The sequence below is a fragment of the Macaca fascicularis genome, chromosome 19 (assembly GCF_037993035.2).
Source record: "Macaca fascicularis isolate 582-1 chromosome 19, T2T-MFA8v1.1".
Classification (NCBI taxonomy): Eukaryota; Metazoa; Chordata; class Mammalia; order Primates; family Cercopithecidae; genus Macaca; species Macaca fascicularis.
This window is the reverse complement of record NC_088393.1, coordinates 58899503-58917922: the sequence shown is the minus strand read 5'-3', so window position 1 is coordinate 58917922 and position 18420 is coordinate 58899503. Positions and strand designations below refer to the sequence as shown.

The window sequence follows — 18420 nt, the reverse complement described above, 5'->3', positions numbered from 1 at the left end:
CGGGCTCAAGGAATCTGTCCTCCTCAGCCTCTGAAAGTGCTGGGATTACAGGCATGAGTCGCTGTGCCTGGCCTCCAAGCACTTTTAAATGTATCAACTAACTTAATCCTCACAAAACCCTATGAGATCGGTACTGTTTTCATACCTATTTTATAGATGAAGAAAGCAAGGTGATATCTTTTCTTTTTTTTTTTTTTGAGATGGAGTCTCCCTCTGTCGTCGCTCAGGCTGGAGTGTAGTGGCGCCATCTCGACTTACTGCAAGCTCTGCCTCCCGGGTTCATGCCATTCTCCTGCCTCAGCCTCCCGAGTAGCTGGGACTACAGGCGCCCGCCACCACGCCCGGCTAAGTTTTTGTATTTTTAGTAGAGACGGGGTTTCACCGTGTTAGCCAGGATGGTCTCGATCTCCTGACCTCGTGGTCCACCCGTCTCAGCCTCCCAAAGTGCTGGGATTACAGGCGTGAGCCACCGCGCCCGACCTGAGGTGATCTCTTAACTACCAAGTGATGTGCCTGGAGTAAGGCTCTGTTTGTTTCCTTTCCTGTATAACTGTGCATGCAAAAGTATAACACAGTAAGTAAAGTCAGTCAGCTTGCACATTCTAAGACCTAACCAAAGGAGTTTATCATTGTTTTTTTCCAACTTCCATGATAGGTAATTAGGTAGTGGAGACCTCTGCTGGCCAATATGGTAGCCACTAACCGCACATGGCTCTTCCAATTAAAATTACATAAAGCCAGAAATGTAACTCCTCTGTCTCACTTGTGGTATTTCCAAGGCTGATATTTCCACACATGGCTGGTGGTGTCTGGATTAGCTAGTGCATATAAAACATCACTGCAGAAAGTTCAGCTGGGCAACACTGAGTTAGATGGCCTCTGAAGAGGATGTCCCACAGAGAGAATCCAGAGCTCACGATCTTTTTTTTTCTTTGAGACAGAGTCCTCCTCTGTCATGCAGGCTGGAGTGCAGAGGCACGATCTCAGCTCACTACAACTTCTGCTTTCCAGGTTCAAGCGATGCTCCTGCCTCAGCCTCCCTAGAAGCTGGGACTGCAGGCCCGCGCCAACATCCCCAGCTAATTTTTGTGTATTTTTAGTAGAGATGGGGTTTCACTATGTTGGCCAGGTTGGTCTTTAACTCCTGACCTCATGATCAGCCCGCCTCGGCCTCCCAAAGCACTGGGATTATAGGCATGAGCCACCGCGCCTGGCCAACTCAGGATCTTTTGGGACGGTCGGCTCACCTCACAGGAGAGGTAGGTGGCATGAGCAGCAGGAGCCTAGAGTGGAACCAGGGCCTTCTGGTTGTTAAGTGGACTTGCTGTGTGACCTCGTGTGAGTCTGCCCTCTCTGAGCCTCTCACTCCTCACCTGAGATGAGAGAGTTGGCTGAGGTGATGCTGATGCCCCTCGCAGCTTTAACCTCCTGTGATTCAGGGGCCTGTGTGGCACCTGGTGGCACACAGATGGCAGAGAGGATGTGAGATGTCCACACACGGGTATGAGGCAAAGCCACAGCCCCCCAACACACACACGGGCTAGTCACTGGGACACACACAGAGCTCACGGCCACAGGGAGGGCGTGGGTTTCCCTCTTTCCTTGTTTCTGTTTTTCTTAGCCTGGGCGCCTCCCTCCCTCCCCCCGCCCCCTCTCTCTGGCTCCTTTAGCCTTGGTTTGTTACAATCTCCCTTTCCAAGCCAGCCTCTGTCCCTCCTACTCAACCTGCTTTATCTCTGGGCCTTCCTCCTTCCTCTTCCACAGTCTGGCTTCTCACATTGTCACTCTAGGTATGCACTTCCCGTTGATTTCCTCTTTCGCAGTGGCGTCTCATCCCGCCACCCCCAGCCTTCCTGAGGACATGAACCCTCTCCCTGCACCTGGGAAGCCTTCTTGGAACCCGGATCCGGGGAATCCCCACGGAAGCCAGTTCCAAAAGGGATGAAAAGGGGGTGTTTCGGGCACTGGGAGAAGCCTGTATTCCAGGGCCCCTCCCAGAGCAGGAATCTGGGACCCAGGAGTGCCAGCCTCACCCACGGTATAATTAGACAGAGGGAAAGGGAGGGAGGGAGCCCGGGGGTGGGGGTAGGGGAGGGCGGAGAAGCTTCCGGACTCCTCAGGGTTAAAAAGGAAGGTCCGGCCAGGGGTCCCTGGGCAGAGGATACCAGCGGCGGACCACAGGCAGGGCAGAGGCACGTCTGGGTCCCCTCCCTCCTTCCTATCGGCGACTCCCAGGTAAAGCTAGTTGCACCTCACCCGGGTTGGGGTGGATTGCGAGAGGATGGGTGGGGACCCCCGGGCCACAGGCAGCAGCCTGCTTGGAGCCTCGGTTTCTCCACCTGTGGGACGCGAAAGTCCCCCCGCTGTAAGGTTGAGAAAGAGGCTCCCACTGGCTACGAGCCTTGGATCCCCACCCCTCGCGAGAAGGAGGGGGAAACCCCGGGCGCGGCGTGGCTGCAACAGGGGCGCGGAGAGCGCTCCCCTCCGGCACAGGGAGGACGGGGAGATGCTGCGAGGGGCGTCATTAGGGTAATTGCGCTCATTACCGCTGTTCCAGCCCGAATCTCCCATCTGTCCGCCCCTGGGGTTATCGGCTGCAGGTCAAAAGGGTGCTCGCGGGCTGGGGTGGCGCAGGCTGGGCGAATGAGCACGGCGAGGTGGGGGTCTCCAACGGAGCATCTATTTTAACCCGCCCCCACCCCCCAACACACACCCTAGCAGATCCTGGCCATGAGACCCCCGCACCTCCACCTCTCCGCCACCTCTGGCGCCCGGGCTCTGGCGAAGCTGCTGCCGCTGCTGATGGCGCAACTCTGGGGTGAGGCGGGGGACAGAGGGCCGCGAGAGGCGCGGGTGGAGGCGCGGGCGGGAGGAGAGTGTGCTCCTGTCACCAAGCCCCGCGCACCTCTCCTCCCCCGGGACCGCAGCACCCACCCAGCGCTCCAGAACAGGGCCCGCCCCCAAGTCAGCTGGGCCCTTCTGGCTTGGCCCCTGGCTGTCCCGCCCCACTTAGGCCCCGTCCGATTTCTGCCACCCGGATTCTCGCTCTTCCGTGGACTTTTCGCCGAGTTCTTTCTCCTCCTCTTACACCGCCCCATCCCGGCCCCGCCCCATTTTGCACAACCGTGTTTTATCCTGAGTCTTGCCTTACCGCTTTTTTGCCCTCTCCCCTCCCTTTTTTCCTTCTTTCTTTTTTCTTTTCTTTTCTTTCTTTCTTTTTTCTCTTTCTTTCGTTCGTTCGTTCTTCCCTTCCTTTTCTTTCTTCTTCCTTGTTTTACTTTCTCTTCTTTCTCTTTCTTTCTTTTTTCTTTCTTTATCTCTCCTTTCTTTCTCTCTCTCTCTCTCTCTTTTTTTTTTTTTTTTTTTTTTGGACAGGCGTGCTCTGTTTCCACGGCTGCAGTACAGTGGCCCAACCAGAGTTCACTGCAGCCTCGACCTCTTGGGCTCAAGCATGCTCAGCCTCCCAAGTAGCTGGTACTACAGGCATGCACCACCACACCCGGCTTTTTTTTTTTTTTTTTTTTTTTTTGAGACAGGGTCTCACTCTGTCGCCCAGATTGGAGTGCAGTGGCCCAATCTCGGCTCATTGCAACCTCCACCTCCTGGGCTCAAGCGATTCTCCCACCTCAGCCTCCCGGGTAGCTGTGACTACAGGGGCATACGTCCGCGACTGACGTGTGTGTGTGTGTGTGTGTGTGTGTGTGTGTGTGTGTGTGTGTGTGTAGAGACTGGGTCTCACTGTGTTGCCCAGGCTGGTCTTGAACTCCCGGGCTCAAGCGGTCCAACTGCCTCGACTTCCCAAAGTGCTGGTGTTATAGGCGTAAACCACTGCGCCCCGCCCCTCTCCCGGTTTTCAATCCCGTTTTGTTATTCCCATCCCTTCTCCTCCCTGCTCCCCGAGTTCTATCCCCTCTCCCTTACCTCCCCGCCGCGTTCAATCCCCGCCCCTCTATCTAGAACCTGCGGCGTTCTAGCCAGCTCTCTAGGCACGCTGTGTTCATTCCCTGCCCTCCAGACCCACCCTACTCCACGCTACCCTATCCCAGCTTCCTTCCACTTTCACGCACTTCTCCTCCCATTCCCTTCGGTGCACGCGAAACCCCCAATATTTCCCTACCACCCTCCCGTTCTGGCTGCGTCCCCCTTCCCCGAACGCAGTCCAGTTCCACAGCCCAGCTCCGACCCCAAAACCCAGCCCTTGCCCTCCGTGCTCTGATCCCATCTCCTTTCTTTCTCCAGCCGCGGAGGCGGTGCTGCTTCCCCAAAACGACACGCGCTTGGACCCCGCAGCCTACGGCGCCCCGTGCGCGCGAGGCTCGCAGCCCTGGCAGGTCTCGCTCTTCAACGGCCTCTCATTCCACTGCGCGGGTGTCCTGGTGGACCAGAGTTGGGTGCTGACGGCCGCGCACTGCGGGAACAAGTAGGAGGAGATTCATCCCCGAGGACGCCACGGGGGGGCTGTGGAGGCGGCCTCCAGGGAGGAGCGGGCAGGGCCGGGGCTCTCGGAACTCCCACAGCTGGAGGTGCGGTCCCTGGTGTCCTTCCAGCAGAAGGAGAGACAGGGCTTGAGCTGTGGCCGCCAGGGGGCGGTGTGGTCCTTCTCCTCATTTCTGGGCCTGTCACTCTTGTCCCGCTGATTCTCCTTGAGCTTTAGGAGGAAGTGGTTGCCCGCAACAGACAGAAGCCAGGGTCCAGTGTGGTCAGGAATTTAGAACTAAAGGAAAAGGTTCACTTCGTGAGTCCCCACTGAAGGAGGAAGGGCTGGGTATTATCACAGAGAAAATGTGGAGTAGGTCCGGGCTCCCTGACTCACGCCTGTAATCCCAGCACTTTGGGAGGCCGAGGCGGGTGGATCACCTGAGGTCAGGAGTTCAAGACCAGCCTGGCCAACATGGTGAAACCCCGTCTCAACGAAAAATACAGAAAACAAACAAACAAAAAATAGCTGGGCGTGGTGGCGGGCGCCTGTAATCCCAGATACTCAGGAGGCTGAGGCAGGAGAATCGCTTGAACCTGAGAGGCGGAGGTTGCAGTGAGCCGAGATCAAGCCATTGCATTCTAGCCTGGGTGACAAGAGCAAAACTCTGTCTCAACAAATAAAAGAAAATGTCGAAGGCTTACCTAGGTGTCCAGGCCCCCAGCCCCCTCAATTCCTGCAGATCCTTGAAGCTCAAATACCTGATTTCTCCTCCCCACGTCCACTGAGGTCCGATTCTCCCCCAAGACCCTCTTCCCTCAGACCCCTCCTATCTCCGGGCCCCAGTATCTGCCCTCACCCCACTGCCCACGCCCGCTTTCCCAGTCCCTATGAAAGGTTTGCCTTCACATGCCTCTTCCTCCCCCCAGGCCACTGTGGGCTCGAGTCGGGGATGACCACCTGCTGCTTCTTCAGGGCGAGCAGCTCCGCCGGACCACTCGCTCTGTTGTCCATCCCAAGTACCACCAGGGCTCAGGCCCCATCCTGCCAAGGCGAACAGATGAGCATGACCTCATGTTGCTGAAGCTGGCCAGGCCCGTAGTGCCGGGGCCCCGCGTCCGGGCCCTGCAGCTTCCCTACCACTGTGCCCAGCCTGGAGACCAGTGCCAGGTCGCTGGCTGGGGCACCACGGCCGCCCGGAGAGGCAAGAGCTGGGGCCCTGAGGCTGGAATCTCAGGAGGAGGGGGCTGGGGGCCTGAACCCCTGGATCTGAGGAAGGACGGGCTGGGGACTGGACTCCTGGGTCTGAGGGAGGAGGGACTGGGGTCCTGGATGCCTGGGTCTGTGGGTCTGAAGGAAGGAGGGGCTGGGGACCTGGACTCCTGGGTCTAAGTGGGGAGGGGCTGGGGCCAGGATTCTTGAGTCTGAAGGAGGAGGAGCTGGGGCCTGGGATAGAAACAGTCTTGTATCTGGATTCCTGGCTCCCCAAGGACTGGGGGCTGGACCTAGGGATTACTGGCATATTCTCCCTTTAGTGAAGTACAACAAGGGCCTGACCTGCTCCAGCGTCACTATCCTGAGCCCTAAAGAGTGTGAGGTCTTCTACCCTGGCGTGGTCACCAACAACATGATATGTGCCGGACTGGACCGGGGCCAGGACCCTTGCCAGGTAGGGTCTGAACGAGGAGAGTCTCTGACTCCTGGGAGGGGAAGACAGGGAGGTTATGGGAAAAGAGCAGACCCTGTCCCCGCTCCCCAACTCCATTCCCAAACCCATCCTTGATCCCAACTCCTTCCCAGTCCTAACCCCCTCCTCATCCCTATCCTCAATCCCATTTCCATCCTAACCCCACCCCATCCCCATTTCCAAGCCCGTCTCCATCCCTCACCTTCCATGAACTACAATCCTAACCCCAGTCTCACTGCATCTTCATTCCCGTCCCCCAGTCAACCCCCCATAACCCGAAGTCAACCTCCCTTCTCACCCTCCAGCCTCATACCTAATTCCAACCCCATCCCAACCTTGTCTTTATCCCAACCCAACCCCTTCCGTCCCCACCTTCAAGTCCACAGGCTGTGCCTGAAGGAGTCAGGAGAGGCTTCTCAATGAGGGGACATTTGTGTAGGGCTTTAAAGGATAAGTAGGAGTTCACCAGTGATCCTTCTGGGATCACTTTTGCCCCAGATCCCAAAGTGACAGTTCTCATGTTGGCACATTTATTTGATCTCTCCTTCCTGCCACCCCCAGAGTGACTCAGGAGGCCCCCTGGTCTGTGATGAGACCCTCCAAGGCATCCTCTCATGGGGTGTTTACCCCTGCGGCTCTGCCCAGCATCCAGCTGTCTACACCCAGATCTGCAAATATATGTCCTGGATCAATAAAGTCATACGCTCCAACTGATCCAGATGCCCAGAGGCTCCGTCGTCCATCCTCTTCCTCCCCAGTCGGCTGAACTCTCCCCTTGTCTGCACTGCTCAAACCTCTGCCACCCTCCACGCCTCTAAACATCTCTCCTCTCGCCTCATTCCCCCACCCATCCCCATTCTCTGACTGCACTGAAGCTGAAATGCAGAGAAACATTATTCCAGAAAAGCAAGGAAGCCGGTCATCGCCCAGTCTCTGAGAGCAGTTATTGGGGTCACCCAACCTGACTTCCTCTGCCACTCCCTGCTGTGTGACTTTGGGCAAGCCAAGTGCCCTCTCTGAACCTCGATTTCCTCATCTGCAAAATGGGAACAATGACGTACCTACCTCTTAGCCATGTTGTGAGAAGACTATGATATAACGTGTATGTAAATCTTCATGGTGATTGTCATGTAAGGCTTAACACAGTGGATGGGGAGCTCTGACTAAAGGTTACCTGTTGTCATGATCTGACCACATCCCAGTGAGAGCATTTCCAGGGAAGAAGTGCATGGGGTAGCCCCTGCATCCCCATCCCTTAGGGATGATGGAAGAATCATTTTCCCCACCCTAGTTCCAAGTCCCAGGAACCACCTTTTAACCACTTCCTTCTCATCTCCCACTGTTTCCCACTTCTGATTCCACCCAACACCAGTTCCTCCTGTCTTGGTAGGAACTAGGCTGGCCGTGAGTCATATAGCACCTTCTCTGCCTTCATGGGGCCGCTGGAACTCAAGGGACCTCACCTTGCTTCCATCCTAACCTCTAAGACCAGAGGACTGAGGGGGTAGTGAAGATTGGGGAACTCTTGCCACCTCAACTGCCAAGTTTGTGCCAAGAAACCTCCCTCTGACATTTAGGGGAAAAATCTTTGGTTTGTCTGTTATTAATTGGCTGTGAGATTTTCGTCCTGAAAACTTGGGAGGAGGAATTTTTTGACTCTCCCTGAAATTGGGGGAGGGGAGGGGAGTTAATACACAGAGTCCAGGTAAAGCTAATAGAAGTTTGAGTGTCTACTGGGTGCGGTGGCTCACGCCTGTAATTCTAGCACTTTGGGAGGCTGAGGAAAGTGGATCATCTGAGGTCAGGGGTTCAAGACCAGCCTGGCCAAAATAGCAAAATCCCATCTGTACAGAAAATATAAAAATTAGCCGGGCATATAATCCCATCTATTTGAGAGGCTGAGGCAGGAGAATCACTTGAACCTGGGGGGGGCGGAGGTTGCAGGGGGCCGAGATTGCGTCATTGCACTCCAGCCTGGATGAAAGAGCGAAACTCTTTTTTTCTCAGAAAAAGAAGAAGTTTGAGTGTCTCAGCTTATCCTGAACTTTGAAGCAGTAACATAAGCTAGCTGAATATGGGCACAATAGAAATTTCCCATTAAGCACTGGTTTGTTTGTCCTTTCAGTCACCAATTTATGGAACATCTAGTATGTGCCAGGCCCGGTGCTGGGTGCTGCGGACATATGTAGGGGTGATCACAAGGTCCCTCCCGCTGCAAAGCCCACAGGAGGTTGATGTACAAAGTCTGAGCACAGAGTCTGGTACATAGCTCCCTTCCGTGGCCTCTTTCCCATTCTGCCCCCATTAGCACACCCAGGAAATGTCAGTCAGTCATATCAGCTGGGTTTGTCATCCAAGGATCAGAAGCGAGGTCAGTGCAAACTTGAAAACTCGATTCATTTTTAAAGGCAACTCACCCATCCCTTTAGTCACTCCACAATGTTTATTGAGCCACGTCTTATGCCAGGCCTCAAAGATGAATCAGACCAGGCACTACCCTCAAGGAGTTGCTAGTTAGGTCGGGGAGACAGGCCAGCCTTACATTCCTGTCATTCGGGTGTCACTCAAAAGTCACCTCCTCCAGGAGGTCTTCCTGAATTGCCCAGGCTAGAGGAGTCCACTTTTGGTCACCCAGTCCTGATGCTCCGTTTATTTTTTTATAGCACCTTTATACCTGAAATTATCTCATTTATGTCTACTTGATAATGGTCTATGTCACCCTTCCCCACAAATTCTGTGAGGGCAGTGATTCAGATATTTGTTCACTGTGATTTTCTAAGCACCTGCATTGTGCCCGGCACACAGAAGTCACCCCCATTGCTATGTGAACACAACACAAATAGATCAGTGCTGTAACAGAAGATCAAGTCCACAGGCTGTGCCTGAAGGAGTCAAGAAAGGCTTCTCAATGAGGGGACATTTGTGTAGGGGTTTAAAGGATAAGTAGGAGTTCACCAGGTAGAGAAGGAAATGCATTTCAATCACTTTGCTGTATGACTTTGAGCAAATTACTTGAATGCTCTGTCTTCCTCAGTTTTCACTCTGTGAAATGGAGACACCTGCTTAATTAGACTCTCGTGAGAGTTAAATGAGATAGGCTGGGTGCAGTGGCTCACACCTGTAATCCCAGAACTTTAGGAGGCTGAGGCAGGTGGAATGCTTGAGCTCATGAGTTTAAGATCAGCCTGAGCAACATAGTGAAACCTCGTCTCTACTTAAAAAAAAAAAATAGCCCTGCATGGTGGTGCACACCTTGTAGTCCTAGCTACTCAGGAGGCTGAGGCAGGAGGATTACTTGAGTCCAGGAGATTGAGGCTGCAGTGAACTATGATCATGCCACTGCACTCCAGCCTTGGCAACAGAGACCCTGTGTCAAATAATAATAATAATAATAATAATTAAATGGGGTAATATACATGCAAAGTTTACCTAACACCAGGCACTGATAACACAGTTGGTAAAGGTAGCTATTAAAATGTTCCTTTCTTTCTTTCTTTCTTTTCTTTTCTTTTTTTATTTTTTATTTTTATTTTTATTTTTTTTTTGAGAGTCTCGCTCTGTTGCCCAGGCTGGAGTGCAATGGCACAATCTAGGCTCACTGCAACCTCCACCTCCCAAGTTCAAGCAATTCTCCTGCCTCAGCCTCCTGAGTAGCTGGGATAACAGGCACCTGCCACCATACCTGGCTAATTTTTGTGTTTTTAATGGAGACGGGGTTTCACCATACTGGCCAGGCTGGTCTTGAACTCCCGACTTCAAGTGATCCACCCGCCTCGGCCCCACCAAAGTGCTGAGATTACGGGTGTGAGCCACTGCGCCCGGCATGAGCCACCGCACCTGGTCTAAAATGCTCTTAATAGCAGTTAAGGTGGCACTTAGCACATACTGGATACCCAGTCCCCAATCTCAAGGGCTTCCCTGTCTGGAAAGGGAGTGGGACAACTGCAGGCAAGGGTGAAATGCGCTATGATAAAGGCACCGCAGGTTTCTGCAGGGGATGGATAGACATTGAAGGCTTACCATGTGTCAGACACCGTTGTGCTCCATGTGTGTAAATGTGCTTAATCCCCACAACAACCCTCATTATTACTGCTACTTAACAGATGGAGCAGGCCGGGCGCGGTGGCTCACTCCTGTAATCCCAGCACTTTGGGAGGCTGAGGCGGGCGGATCACAAAGTCAAGAGTTCGAGACCAGCCTGGCCAACATGGTGAAACCCTAGCTCTACTAAAAATACAGAAATTAGCTGGGCATCGTGGCACACGCCTGTAGTCCCAGCTGCTTGGGAGGTTGAGGCAGGAGAATTGCTTGAACCAAGGAGGCAGAGGTTGCAATGAGCTGAGATCGTGCCACTGTACTCCAGCCTGGGTGACAGAGCAATACCCTATTTTGGAAAACAAAAAACAAAAAAACAAAAACAAAACAAAACAAAACAAAAAAAACAGATGGAGCAAACAGAGGTCTGGTGACTTGCCCAAAGTCACACACCTCATCACTGATCACACCTAATCACTGAGATTTGGACACATGTGGTTCAGTTCCAGAGTCCGTGCTCCAAACCATGACAACATAGTGAGAGAACATTCAAGGGGAGCCCAGGCCCAGCTTCATAACCAGGCCTGTGGGCAGGAGAAAGTGGAAGGGATTGTAAGTGCCCAGGGGAGGCAAAGATGGACTCTGCCTGAGGAAACCAGAGATTTCCTGGAGGAGGGAGCATTGAGGTTGGGTGTTGAAGGGTGAGTAGGAGTTCACTAGGAAAAGAAGGATATGGAGAAAGACATTCACTCATTCAATGAACATCTCCTGAGGACTTCTGTAAGTCCTGTTCCACCTGGAACTGGGTGATGCTGGGACACAGAGATGACTCAGACCTGAGCCCAGCCCTCCAGAAGCTGTCCACCTGGTGAGAAGGAATGATGAGGAGAGAGGCAGGGAGGATGAGGTGATGGAAAGGACAATGGGGTGGGGGACAGGGAGATGGATGAAAAAGATACATAGCAAATGTTCTCAGGATTTGGCAAAGATCAGGATGTACTAAGAGAGAGCACAAGGCACTTGCTTCCTGGAGGGTTGGGCAGCTGGGTCCTTGGGTGGTGGAGCTGTGGGGAAGGGGGCAGGTTATGACAAGAGTGGGTTAATCCAGATGGAACCAGATTTCTCAACATTCTAGGAGAGGGCCTTGTCCTTGTGGGAAGAGGCCCAAATCCCCAGGGCAGGGAAGGTTCTGCGAGGTGTGTAAACCTGTGCAGCTGCCTTGTGGTCTCTGCCTCTCTCCACCTGGGTTTCCCTCAATCTTTCTCGTGTTCTCTCTCCTCCTCCCGCTCCTCCTCTCACCTGGGGTCCTTCTGTGCCTGTACCCCCCTCTCTTTGTATCTTCTGCTCTTGTGTCTGAGTCCTGACTCTGTCTCCCACCCCTAGCCTGCTTTCTGGTGGTCCTCCTGCACATCCCTCCAGCCTGCTCTGGGAGGTTGGTCTCTGCACACCACTGCTTTGTCCAAAATACACCTGCTGCACCCCAGGACCTTAGGCCTCAAGGATCTTCCTACTTTTCCAGGACACAAAAGATTCTGTATCTTGTAGCCCAAGGTGATGAGGAATGAGGGTTCCCACTCTGAAGACCCCAGAGGAGGTGCCCACAACCTCTCCACACCCCCAGCACTCCTCCTCCATTCAGTCAAGCTCTGGCCCAGCAAGCCACCAGTTCATCCCAAAAGGGGGTCCCCCTGCACTTACCTCCTCTCCCAAGGCCCCTGTCACAGCCCCAGGGCTTCCCCCTCCCCCAGGGACATTTCCCAATCCCGATTAATCACAGGGGCGGCCCCATGAAGGAGGAAGGAGATGGCATGGCTTACCATAAAGCAGCACTGGGCGCCGGGTGCACGTTCTAGGATCCAGGTGCCCGGGGGTCATGAAGCTGGGACTCCTCTGTGCTCTACTCTCTCTGCTGGCAGGTGAGGCTCCGGGCTGGCTGCCCCTTCACGGCTGTACTAAGGTCATCTTGCTCTTCCCTCCCGTCCTAGGCTTCTGCCTCCTGCCCCCTAGGCTTCTCAGCATCCTCTCCCTGCCCTCCCAGCCTGCTCCTCGCTGACCCCTTTGTCCGTCGTCCCCACCCCAGGGCATGGCTGGGCAGACACCCGTGCCATCGGGGCCGAGGAATGTCGCCCCAACTCCCAGCCTTGGCAGGCTGGCCTCTTCCACCTCACCCGGCTCTTCTGTGGGGCGACCCTCATCAGTGACCGCTGGCTGCTCACAGCTGCCCACTGCCGCAAGCCGTGAGTGACCCGGGCTGGCCACGCTGGGGAGGGGCGGGGGCTGGGGGTCAGGAGAGAGTGAGGGGTGCTATAGGCCGGAAGTGTAGAGCCTCCACTTCTGATACCAAAAGTTCAACTCTTAGAATTAGAAAGGGTAGCCTCCCAAATCCTAAAATTCTAGAGTCCGACAACATCTCGTTTGAGGAGTGTAAGATTCGAAACTTAGGCTCTTCAAATCCTAGACTGACCCAGAGAAATCCAGAATCGTAGAGTCCTAAAATCTTGAATTTATGAAATTCTGCAATAGCCTCCACAAATTCTAGAATCATAGATTCGCAGACTATTAGAATCTTAGCAGTCTGGGTCAGCACTGCCCCAAGGAATTATGATGCCAGTCACGTGTGTAAGTTTAAATTTCTGGTGGACACATTTAAAAAATAAGGAATGAGTAAAATTAATTCTAATAGATTTAACTTGACACACTCAAAAACTTATTTTGACATGTAATCAATGTTTAAATAAGTATGAATGATACAGTTTACTTTTGTTTTGGTACTAAGCCTTCGAAATCTGTTCTGTATTTTACACATAATAGCCTGTTACAAAATGGACTAGCCACATTTCAAGTGTTCAATAGCCATAATGGCTAGTGTGATCCTACAATCTTAAATTCAGAGCTTTCTAGATTCACTGAATATTGAAACTCACAGTACTAGAATCTTTGATACACAGTATCCTAGAATATTGAGTTTCAGAGAATTCTGGAGCCTTAAACTATTTGAATCCCAGACTGTTAAATTTCTAAGGTTATAGATTTACAGAATTATGAAATTCTAGTCATTTTTTTTTGAGACGGAGTCTTCCTCTGTTGCCCAGGCTGCAGTACAGTGGCACGATCTCAGCTCGCCGCAACCTCCGCCTCCTGGGTTCGAGCAATTCTCCTGCCTCAGCCTCCTGAGTAACTGGGATTATAGGCATGCACCACCACACCAGGCTAATTTTTTTTTTTTTTTTTTGTATTTTTAGTAGAGAGGGGGGTTTCACCCTATTGGTCAGGCTGGTCTCGAACTCCTGACCTTGTGATCTGCCCTCCTTGGCCTCCCAAAGTGCTGAGATTACAGGCATGAGCCACCGCGCCCAGCCAAAATTCTAGTCTTTTTGTCCCAGAATATTAAAATTCTAGGTTCAAGTCTTAGATTTAATTCAGATAATGTTAGAATCCTGGAGTTTTTTGATCCAGGGGAATCTGGAATATTAGGATCTTGGATTCATAAAACTCTAAACCTTGAGCCTCAAGATTGTAGAATCATGGATAATAGGGTGTCAGAATCTGAGAATTCGAGAATCTTAGATTCTGGGCATTCTAATAGAATCCTGGAAGCTACCTGATGCAGGAATCCTCTCTCCATTGCCTCTAAAAAGTGACCATCCATACTGTTCCCATTTTCTTCCCTCTGGGAATAAAGCACTGATGCTGGTAAGAGATGCTGTGTGGGAATTTCCCATCATGCATTGCTCCATGATGGGCCCTCTTTTAACTTAGGCCTGTACATCAGGCTGGGACAACAATGTTCAGGTTTCAGCCGAACATTGTTCCATTGTCTCCAAACAGGAGACATGCAGAGATATGAAGGTGGAAGAGAGTCAGAGGCAGGGGAAGGGTAGGGGGATGAGGGGATATAGGGTTGAGGACTATTTTCCCAGATCCAGAACCAAGACAGCAAGAATGACAGAGAGAGACAGAGACAGATATCTCTGGTTCCCCAGCCATGAATTTGCAGTCATTAGCCTGCTGCCTAATGTCAGAGGTTAGAGGCTGGGGAATAGACTTGTCGACCCCAAAAGGATCCCAGCTGTCTAGGGCATGGGCCACAAGGGGAACAAGTGGGCTGGAACTGTGGTAAGGGCTTAAGGTTAGACACCAGGAAGACATGCATTGAAAGGTGAAGGATATGATAGACAGGAAAAGCTAAGGCCAGAGATGACCCCCAAGTCGGGGATTTTCCATATCCCATCCCCTTTCACACATATGCACACATATACACACACACCACTCAGACATACAGAGCCACTCCCACAGAAGCCACCAGACCTGTGGGGGCAGGGGTGGGGCTGTTGTTATGTGGTAGGTGGGGCCCCCCGTGCCCACACCGTTCCTGGGGACCCAAGTCACCACCAAGGCTCCAGGTAAGGAGGGAGGAAGGTGGCTCACTCAGCCTGGAACTAGGAGGGGGTGCTCTGTGGGGACAGCTACAAAGGTGGGGGCACACAAAACATCAGAGTGAGGACCAGGGACACAGAGGAGGTGTGTGCCTTGCTTAAAATAACAGTACCCTGGGCTAGACATAGATGACGAGGGCCCAGAGAGGGTGTGTGGCTTCCGTAGGGTCACACAGCACCCTGATGGACAGGAAAAGAGGGCTGGGACTGAAAGGACCTTTACCTTCACCCGGCTTGACCTCTGAGGCCTGTCCCAGCAGGTATCTGTGGGTCCGCCTGGGAGAGCACCACCTCTGGAAATGGGAGGGTCCAGAGCAGCTGTTCCGGGCCACAGACTTCTTCCCCCACCCTGGCTTCAACAAGGACCTCAGTGCCAACGACCACAATGATGACATCATGCTGATCCGCCTGCCCAGGCAGGCACGTCTGAGTCCTGCTGTGCAGCCCCTCAACCTCAGCCAGACCTGTGTCTCCCCAGGCACGCAATGTCTCATATCAGGCTGGGGGGCCGTGTCCAGTCCCAAGGGTATGACCTGGCCCAAACCTCTCTCTGAAACCTCTTGCCCGGGATCTGGCTCCCTCACCTCTCTGTCTCTGCCTTTTCATCTCTATCTTCTTCCTTTCTCTCTCCTCTCTCTGTCAGTCTATCTATCTGCCAATCGATATATTTAATCAAATCTAAGATGCTATAATTTTTTTTTTTTTTTTGAGATGGAGTCTCGCTCTGTCGCCCAGGCTGGAGTGCAGTGGTGCGATCTCAGCTCACTGCAAGCTCCGCCGCCCAGGTTCACGCCATTCTCCTGCCTCAGCCTCCTGAGTAGCTGGGATTACAAGCGCCCGCCACCACGCCCACTAATTTTTTGTATCTTTAGTAGAGATGGGGTTTCACCGTGTTAGCCAGGACGGTCTCGATCTCCTGACCTCATGATCCACCCCCCTCTGCCTCCCAAAGTGCTGGGATTACAGGCATGAGCCACTACGCCTCGCTGATGCTAGAATTTTTAAGATGTGCCATTATTTTATGAACTGCGAAGAAAGAGAAAGGGGAGAAGGAGGAGGAGGAGAAGAAGAGGAGGAGGAGAAGGAGGAGGAGGAGGAAAGATCCTATTGATTATATAACATCATTTTCTGGAAGACACATTCTAATTTCAGAGTTTTTGTTTGTTTGTTTGCTTGTTTGTTTTTGAGACAGGGTCTCGCTTTGTTGCTCAGGCTGGAGTGCAGTGGTGTGATCACGGCTCACTGCAGCTTTGAACTCCTGGGCTCAAGCAATCCTCTCTCTTCAACCTCCCAAGTAGTTGGGATTACAGACATACGCCACCACACCCCACACCCGGGTCATTTTTTTATTTTTAGCAAAGATGAGGTCTTGCTATGTTGTCCAGGCTGGTCTCAAACTCCTGGCCTCCCAAAGTGCTGGGATCGCAGGGGTGAGTCACTGTGCCTGGCCCAGAGATGTTTAAATGTGAAAATACATTCATCTTAGAATGGGAATAAAGCCATGTCTCTCAGAGTCACGGATCACTGACCCGTTAGCCAAATTGGGTCAGTGGATTGCAAAAACAGTTGCTGCCAATATCTAAATTTGTTGCTGAATTTGTTGCTGCCAATATCTAAAACTTGGAAGGTTTTATACAAAAGCCAGTTTCTGGATTCACTTGAAAAAGTTTGAAGAACTCACATTCCCAAAATAGCAAGCACTGGGCTGAGTCAATGGAGGCTGCCCCCTTCAGCCAAGACAAGTTCTCTGATCCACTCCAATGGACCCCAATGGCTCCTGTCTCCCTGCACAGCCGCCATCCCCAACTTCTGTTTACCAATTCTGTTTATCATGTCCCTTGATGCATCTGAGACTGTGCTCATGTCTTATATAAATGCACATATGTATTATATATCCATATCCACATCTATACTGACTACACTGTGTCGGGTATTTCTATGTCTCTGTCTCCATCAGTGACCATCTTCCTGTGAATCTTTTTCCCTTTATCTCACTGCCTTCCTTCCACCCCTTGAGGTCTCTGGGTCTTTCTCTATTTCTTCCTTTTTTATTTATTTATTTTTTTTAAGAGATGGAGTCTCACTCTTGTTGCCCAGGCTGGAGTGCAGTGGTGTGATCTCGGCTCACTGCAACCTCCACCTCCTGGGTTTTAAGCAATCCTTCTACCTCAGCAATCCTGGGACTACAGGTGCGCAACAGCACGCCCAGCTAATTTTTTGTATTTTTAGTAGAGATGGGGTTTCACCATGTTGGCCAGGATGGTCTCAATCTCTTGACCTTGTGATCCGCCCGCCTCAGCCTCCCAAAGTGCTGGGGAGTTATATATGCATCTCCTCTTGGCTCTTGGCTCTCTGCATGCATCTTTCTGTTTCTCTTCCTTTCTTCTTCTTTTTCTTTCTTTCTTTTTTTTTTTTTTTTTTTTGAGATGGAGTCTCGCTTTGTCTCCCAGGCTGGAGTGCAGTGACCAGTCTCGGCTCACTACAACCTCCACCTCCCATGTTCAAGTGATTCTCGTGCCTCAGCCTCCCGAGTAGCTGGGATTACAGGCGCCTGCCATCATGCAAGGCTAATTTTTGTATATTCAGTAGAGACAGGGTTTCACTATGTTGGCTGGGCTGGTCCCAAACTCCTGACCTCAAGCGATCCGCTGGCCTCGGCCTCCAAAATGTTGGGATTACAGGTGTGAACCACTGTGCCCGGCCAGCCTCTCTCTCTTCTTGGCCCTCTTCCTCCTTGTCTCCATTTGTTTCTCTTGCATGCTATGACTGTCTCTTTGTCACCGTCTGTTGTCTCTGTCTTTGAGAGTCCTAAATGTGGCTCCATGGGTCCTTTGGAAAAGCTGCAGGGAGGACTCAGGGCGGTGGGGTGCTCAGTGTGTTGGAGACAATTGCGGATCCTTGACAGTTCTCTTCCCTGACAGCGCTGTTTCCAGTCACACTGCAGTGTGCCAACATCAGCATCCTGGAGAACAAACTCTGTCACTGGGCATACCCCGGCCACATCTCGGACAGCATGCTCTGTGCAGGCCTGTGGGAGGGGGGCCGAGGCTCCTGCCAGGTGAGACCTTATTCTGGGGAAAATGAGGCTGTCCTGCCAAGCTTTCTAGGATTTAGGGGAGCAGAGGGGTCGGCCCCCAGCCTTCCTGGGTCAAAATGAGAAGGAGACTGGGAAACCTGGTTCCTGGGAGAGGACGGGACCAGGGCCTGGACTCCTCAGTGTAAAAGAGAAGAGGTCTGGAGCTCCAGACTTCTGGATCTGCAGGAGTGGGCTGGGCGTCCAGAGTCTGAGTCCTGGGGGAGGAGGAGGTTAGGTCCTGCGGGCAGGTGGGGGCTCTGAGCTTTTACTCCTGGGTCTGAGGGAGGAGAGGCTGGAGCTGGGGGACTCTCAGATGTTGGAGGAAGAAGGGGCTGGGGCCTTTCTGGGAAGGAGGAAGTGGCCTGTGTAATTGTCATGAGCAGAGTGGCCTAACAGTTCCTCTGCCCGTCTCTCACGTACAGGGTGACTCTGGGGGCCCCCTGGTTTGCAATGGAACCTTGGCAGGTGTGGTGTCTGGGGGTGCTGAGCCCTGCTCCAGACCCCGGCGCCCAGCAGTCTACACCAGCGTATGCCACTACCTTGACTGGATCCAAGAAATCATGGAGAGCTGAGCCTGCGAGCCACAGGGGCACCTTGGAAAACCAAGAGAGGCCGAAGGGCACGGGGTCGGGGGTTCCCGCAGGGTTCCAGCCTCAATGGTTCCCGCCCTTGACTGCCATCTGCCCTGAGACTCCCCTCTGGACACTGAGGCTCCGCCCCTGAGGCTCCGCCCCCTCACGAGGTCCAGTAACACACAGTCGCGCCCCCT

The 18420-nt window shown here is 52.7% G+C and overlaps 2 protein-coding genes across 3 annotated transcripts; both read left to right on the top strand.

Moving 5' to 3' along the window:
- Positions 1-2152: 2152 nt before the first annotated feature.
- Positions 2153-7290, top strand: KLK10 (kallikrein related peptidase 10). Of its 2 annotated transcripts, none has more exons than XM_045379965.3 (6): positions 2153-2235; positions 2722-2818; positions 4240-4420; positions 5347-5621; positions 5953-6086; positions 6666-7290. In XM_045379965.3, exons 2-6 carry the CDS (start codon positions 2731-2733, stop codon positions 6816-6818), a joined length of 831 nt encoding a protein of 276 aa, XP_045235900.1. In that variant the 5' UTR covers positions 2153-2235; positions 2722-2730; the 3' UTR covers positions 6819-7290. The 2 variants fall into 2 exon arrangements, with proteins under 2 accessions (XP_045235900.1, XP_005590123.2); XM_005590066.5 differs by having other exon boundaries at positions 2719-2818.
- Positions 7291-10631: 3341 nt separating this feature from the next.
- Positions 10632-18341, top strand: KLK9 (kallikrein related peptidase 9). Its single transcript, XM_065535120.1, has 5 exons — positions 10632-10751; positions 12147-12376; positions 14836-15101; positions 17497-17633; positions 18074-18341. Exons 1-5 carry the CDS (start codon positions 10632-10634, stop codon positions 18221-18223), a joined length of 903 nt encoding a protein of 300 aa, XP_065391192.1. The 3' UTR covers positions 18224-18341.
- Positions 18342-18420: the final 79 nt, after the last annotated feature.

Excerpts from the sequence above, each read along its gene's own strand:
- KLK9 (XM_065535120.1), top strand. The coding sequence starts at position 10,632 with ATGTGGTTCAGTTCCAGAGTCCGTGCTCCAAACCATGACAACATAGTG. Across the intron at positions 10,752-12,146 it reads AGGAGAAAGTGGAAGGGATT|GCTTCTCAGCATCCTCTCCC; the intron begins GTAAGTGCCCAG and ends CCTGCCCCCTAG. Across the intron at positions 12,377-14,835 it reads GCTGCCCACTGCCGCAAGCC|GTATCTGTGGGTCCGCCTGG; the intron begins GTGAGTGACCCG and ends CTGTCCCAGCAG.
- KLK10 (XM_045379965.3), top strand. The coding sequence starts at position 2,731 with ATGAGACCCCCGCACCTCCACCTCTCCGCCACCTCTGGCGCCCGGGCT. Across the intron at positions 4,421-5,346 it reads GCCGCGCACTGCGGGAACAA|GCCACTGTGGGCTCGAGTCG; the intron begins GTAGGAGGAGAT and ends TCCTCCCCCCAG. Across the intron at positions 6,087-6,665 it reads GGGGCCAGGACCCTTGCCAG|AGTGACTCAGGAGGCCCCCT; the intron begins GTAGGGTCTGAA and ends TGCCACCCCCAG.